General features: G+C 37.2%; 1 protein-coding gene across 1 annotated transcript; it reads left to right on the top strand.

The window, feature by feature from the left end:
• The first annotated feature begins 1,351 nt into the window (after nucleotides 1-1,351).
• On the top strand, nucleotides 1,352-5,647 carry LOC120106158 (P-loop containing nucleoside triphosphate hydrolases superfamily protein). The gene is made up of 12 exons (XM_039119048.3): nucleotides 1,352-1,665; nucleotides 2,361-2,734; nucleotides 3,015-3,094; nucleotides 3,326-3,377; nucleotides 3,460-3,501; nucleotides 3,656-3,734; nucleotides 3,930-3,961; nucleotides 4,042-4,110; nucleotides 4,289-4,363; nucleotides 4,456-4,572; nucleotides 4,704-4,754; nucleotides 5,262-5,647. Exons 1-12 carry the CDS (start codon nucleotides 1,494-1,496, stop codon nucleotides 5,403-5,405), a joined length of 1,287 nt encoding a protein of 428 aa, XP_038974976.2. The 5' UTR covers nucleotides 1,352-1,493; the 3' UTR covers nucleotides 5,406-5,647.
• Nucleotides 5,648-6,186: the final 539 nt, after the last annotated feature.

The raw sequence follows: 6,186 nt of genomic DNA, 5'->3' as shown, positions 1-6,186 counted from the left end.
GCTTCCACTTGTTGCGAACATACTTAGTTGTTAACTGTTCTACAAACTTTACAGATACAACATCCCCAACCTGCTCTCTTATTTTGGGACAACCAAGCTGTTTTGCACATTGGTGCAAATCCCGTCTTCCACGAACGAACCAAACATATAGAAATTGACTGTCATCTCATTCACGAAAAATTGCAAGCTGGTTTCATTTGCACTCTTCATGTTTCTTCTCAGCATCAGATTGGTGATCTTTTCACAAAACCATTAGGTTCCGATCAGTTTAATTTTCTCATCTGCAAGCTGGGTGTGCATAACATACACACTCCACCTTGAGGGGGAGTCTTAACGTATGACAGGCTAGCAGCAAGCAAGGATTAGCTATTTTTCTTACTTAGCTTTTTCTTTCTTTTGCTCTTTTCTTTCTTTAGTCCTTAATTACAACCATTGATTATTTCTTAATGTATGACAGGCTGACTGGCTAGCAGCAAGCAAGGACTTTTTGTTTTCCTTATTTAACTCTTTCTTTCTTTTGCTCCTTCCTTTTGTTAGTCCTTAATTGTAGTCATTGATTATTTCAAACTCTTATATATATAGATAAAGCATACATCAATACAACAACAAGGCACAGAGCATGTTTCCTCCAATCTTGGTTTTCTTCATATTTTGTCACTAGGATCAAAATAGTCAAACTTAACATGAGAGACTTTTATGTAATAATATGCATCTTCAAAAAGGGTTCGGGTTGGCGTTGGCTTCATCATCGGAGGCCCGGACTTCAGAGTGGTTTGTTACTGGTGGTTGTCAGATCTTTGACACCTCGGTATTGGAAGCTGAGCTAAAGGTGGCATGGGCCGGGTTAGGCCATGCTCGGCGTGTGCTGCAAGCCAAAGCAGTTATGCTTGAGGGTGACTCGGCAACAGTTATCGATTGAATCTAGGAAGGCACTGGCGGTGTGTGCGTGTCACCCCCTGCTTTGAGATATCCGGACAATGGTTAGTGGTGGCGTAGTGTTTCAGGCCAAGCATGTATACAGAAAGGTCAGGTCAATGGAGCCGCAGATTGGGTGGCTTCGTATGTGCCATGTGGCCAATCATTCTGAAGGTGCTCTGCGGGTCGGAAAAAGTAAGATGCCTAGAGCACTCCAAGATGTATTATTTTTCGATTTTGTTTAGATGTGTTTGTATTAGAATTGTATGAATTATCCGTCTTGGAAATAAAAAAATAAAAAAATAAATAATAAAAAAAAAAAAAGGGAAGGAGTAATGTGGTTTTTTTTTTTGCGCGCGTCAAGGGCGAACCAGTCCCGGCATCCGACTGCCGGGCCCAGTTCAAATTTGTATAAAGGGATAATTTCATTGGTGACGGGCGGAAAAGAATGGAAGAAAGGGGGCAATCGGGTAATTGGATAGAGCTGGAGCCTGGAGAGCATCACCCACAACTAGTGATGCGCCTCTGCTCGGATAGGGGAGCTCTTGCACGCGTCTTCCCTCACCGCCAGCGTCGGGATGAGGGTTCTGAGCGCGCTGTCCCAGCCTTCGCCATGGCCGGCTGCCGCCCTCTCTCCTTCCCACGGGTTCCGTTCCTCCTCCCATTTTTCGTCGTCGTCTCCCTCTCATCTTATCTCATCTCTGCACAAGAATTCGCCTTTCTGCCTTCGAGGCCTCGATCCTAAACCAGGTCAGAAACGAACCCCACTTCCAATACAAGAGGAGATGTGCTCAAAAGAGACTTCCCCCCCTTCCTTTCCCAAGAAACTGCTATGAATCTTTTAGCGAGGATTACTATTTAGGCTTCTAGTTTTATCTTTCTTCGTTCTTATCAAATCTGCTGTTTTTATCTTTTGTTTTGCTGCCTCATGGCCGGTGCTTGCACGTAAATTTCTGGAGATCTAACGATCAATAGGGCTTCTGTCTTGCTGTTAATCCTGCTTGCTTTTCTTTTCTTTTCCTCTCTGGTCATTGCATCATTTTATTTTGAGAAGATTTTTTTGTTCTTCTTGGGAAGGTTTCGGGTATCGAAATTGCAATATATATAAATGATAGGCTTAAACTAATGTTCATAAAATGCTTTCCGATAATATATTATTGGGTTTCGAGATATATATATATATATATATATATATATATATATATATATATATATATATATATATATATATATATATATATATATATATATATATATATATATATATATATATATATATATTGTTAATTAGATTTCTGTGCTTTTAATCACAATGGTTGTCTCAATAGATTGCTAGGTGGCTGTTCTGCTTGGTTTGGTTGGGTACATATTGGATTATAGTGCTAATGAATTGAAACTTTATTTAGAATTCTGAGCTAAAACATTTTCCTTCTTCTGTATGGTAGTTTTTCCCTCTACCACCCACAGGGACTTCGTCACCAGTGCAAGCAATGGGCAAGGACCTGCGAAGTTTTATTCGGCATTTCCTACATCTCCTACTCTTGTTGCCTCTGTTGATGACCTCTTTGAGTTCATATGCTCGGGTCCTCTGATCGAAAAATTGGGTTTTACTGCTGAGACTGTAGCTGAGTCCATCGACAGGTGGTTACAGATTGGTTTTGGCTTGTGTCAGTTGTTCCGGTTGAACGACCTTAATTTGTCAGCTCCTGAGAAGGCACGAATATATCATTTCTACGTTCCGGTGTTCCTCTGGTGTGAAGATCAGATTTCGCGCCATAGGTCCAAATTTAATGATGGAGATGAGATCCCACCTCTAGTGGTACGTGTATGCTCTCCGACTGTGATTACAGCTTGGTAGTAGCTTCTATTGTCCCTCTTTATTGAGTAAAATCTATGTTGAATGAGTTTTCTTCAACTTCATTTCCTGGTTTGAGATTTGAACCTTGAGCGGGACATTATACTTTTGTGAACAAGATATTGATTTTGTGACATCGAATATAACTTATTGGAAGTTTTTGGAGTAGTTGTATTTATGAATATAAAGGAAGAAGAAGAATCTAGGACCCTATGAAATAACATTGACTTTCTATGCTTTGCAGATTGGTGTAAGTGCTCCTCAAGGTAGTGGAAAAACAACTCTTGTTTTTGCTCTTGATCATCTTTTCCGGCGATCTGGTAGGTATGGTTGCTGATAATGAGGAGCCAGAAATATAATCTGCTTGCTGATGATACTTTCTGTATATAATAACTATCATAACCTTTAGAGTAAATACCTGATTCGGATTCAGCAGGTCTTTTTGTCTTATTCAACCAATTATGACATCCCTTCTTCCCCGCTTGACGAATGTTAGTATTCTTTATGGATTCACAAATATGATATGATGGTGTGTTTATGTTAAATATCTCTCAGGAATGCAGCAACATTATCAATAGACGATTTTTATTTGACAGCGGAGGATCAGGTAGGGATATAGAGATTTAGAACAGTGGTTGCCCTCTTGTTTATTTTTCTCTGTATTCTGATGAGTGAATATTTTGTTTCAGGCTAAACTAAGGAGTCAAAATCCTGGAAATGCTCTCTTGGAGGTGCTGAAAATATTCACCGAGTGTATATTACAGTAATTGAACAATCTATGATTCAGCTGTGATGTCATAAATCTCCCAAATTTGGAGTATCTTCGTTTATGGAAGTTTGATTGCAATGAACATTTTGTGAATATCGTCTGTTCACACATTTCAGTTTCGTGGGAATGCGGGAAGCCATGACCTGCAGTTCTCAATTGATACACTTACATCTTTAAGCAAGCTGACAAAAAAAGGTATGATTTTTCAAGGAATCACCAGACATTTCTCTATATGTCTAATTTGTGTTTTCAGCCGATCAACATCAGCAATTTGGATTGTATGCTTTGTTATAAATTGGAAGAATGGAATAATTTTTCTTTATATATAATCAAAAGACACTTTTCAAGTGGAATGAAAATGATGATCCATAATATGTTAAAACCATTCAGGTATGAAGATGAAGCTTCCACGGTATGATAAGGTGTGCTTAAAAGATAAGCCTTCAAATATTTCACTCGAAAAATATTGGGTGCTCATGTTAGACTTCTTCTTTGTATTTAGTCTGCTAATGGAGGGAGGGGTGATAGAGCTGACCCTTCAACATGGCCAGAGGTTGAAGGGCCTATGGAGGTAAAGCGACCTTCAACTGTAGATTAATAGTATCAAGTCAATAATCTTAAACCCTCCCCACCCCCACCCCCCCAACCCGAAAAAAAAAAAGAATGGAAACAATTATTATTGTTGAAGAGTTTCCACCAAGTTGAAATGTCATATTCTTATTGGTATTTTTTGTGCTCTGGTCATTTAGGTTGTTTTGTTGGAAGGTTGGATGCTTGGGTTCAAACCTCTTCCAAATGAAGTTGTGAAAGCAGTTGATCCACAGGCAAGTTCTTATTGAAAAATAAATAAAAAAAATAAAATTTCCCGGTGGATTTTTTAATAATTTTTAACTGTAATAACCTCGCTATTCTCCAGCTTGAAGTGGTAAATAAAAATCTTGAAGCCTACTTTGATGCATGGGACAAGTTTGTTGGGGCATGGATTATTATCAAGATTAAGGATCCCAACTGTGTATACCAATGGCGCTTGCAGGTTAACGTCATAATGTGATGATATATAAGCAGTTTATATTATTATATGAACATCATATATGACCTTTCTATCTCAAACATTCAATTGTAGCAATTCTTAGCATAATATGTATCTCTCTTATGGAATTTCAGGCAGAGGTGGCCATGAGGGAGGATGGGAAACCTGGCATGTCTGATGAAGAGGTGTTGCAGTCATTCATCTCTATCATCCTCTGCTCTTCTTTATAACCCCATAATATATGTTTGATTTTCCATAGCCCAAACATAATGTTGCTTAAGAATTTTGGTTAAAATTTAGTTTTAATTGATCGAGATATTACTTGTCTGTGAGTTGGCTGTGATGCCATCCTCGAGTTTATTATATGAACCTATACAGCATATATACGTTATATGCTGCATTCGCCGATCATTTACGGTCATGAATTTGACAAGTAGTTGCTAATATAATTATGCCACATGTTGAGAGTGTTGCTATTAATTCAAAATATGTCTGTCCATACCTCCAGAAGTATGACTGTTTTCAAACTGCATTTTTTGAGAGTTTTCCAAGGAATGTGCAAGCATTTTTAGATGAACTTCATATCAGTCCTTGTCCTCATTAGGTCTGCCTCTATCATATGCACACCACCCGGTTCCTTATGTTTCATAGAATAAACTTTTGTCATTTTTATGAAAGCTAAATTCCTGCAGGTTTTGGATTTTGTATCACGGTATCTGCCGGCATACAAGGCCTATCTTCCACCACTCTACTCTGAAGGACCAAAGGGCCTGGATCCAAATTGCCTTTTAGTTGTCGATATTGATGAAGAGAGGAATCCAATTGCCGAGAAGTAATCTATGATCGGAAGACTCTGTATGACATTAGTTTCATCTTTCAGTGGGTATTTAAAGATTAAATTCTTATTTTGATATTTTTGTGCATGTTCTTCCGCCTATGCCGAGAAGTAATCTATGATTGGAAGACTCTGTACAACATTAGTTTCATCTTTCAGTGGGTATTTAAAGAATAAATTCTTGTTTTGATATTTTTGTACATGTTCATCAAAAGAGGGAATATGTCATGTTTATTCATTCAATATCATCTTTGATTTTATTTTTTTTTGGTAAATGTTATCTTCGATCATTTACTTTTTATTTATTTATTTTTAGACTATAAATTATTCTCTATTGCAAGTGATGCGAATATAGGAGACTTCTATGATTGTTATGATAGTTGAGATGTATGGCATGTGAAAGAGAAGTATTTAAAGAAGAATTGGCTTGTATTGTTTGGTTCGTGAGAAAAATTTCTCTCATTGGGATGTTTTTTTTAGAAAGCCGACGTTTGGTTATATAATGTCTGGAGAAATAGTTTTTGCATATTTGGTTGGTGATGAGAAAATGGTACATTCGAGAGTGGTTTATGTTTGGTCAAACATCCACTATTTTAGAAAAATTGTGTAAAATATCCATTATATCCTTAATAAATAGAAAAGTCTTACTTCATTCTATCTAAAAGCTTAAGAGCATCTTTGAAAAAAAAAAAAAAATCTTAATTTTCAGCTTATGGAAATTGAAGTTTTTATATTTTATATAGATTTTGGTTTTTTGCATATATACTCTCCAATATATACAA

The sequence above is a fragment of the Phoenix dactylifera genome, chromosome 1, assembly GCF_051530095.1.
Source record: "Phoenix dactylifera cultivar Ajwa chromosome 1, Ajwa_hap1_PhDact_Kaust_v1.1, whole genome shotgun sequence".
In the NCBI taxonomy this organism is placed as follows: domain Eukaryota; kingdom Viridiplantae; phylum Streptophyta; class Magnoliopsida; order Arecales; family Arecaceae; genus Phoenix; species Phoenix dactylifera.
This window is presented reverse-complemented; position numbering and strand designations above follow the sequence as displayed.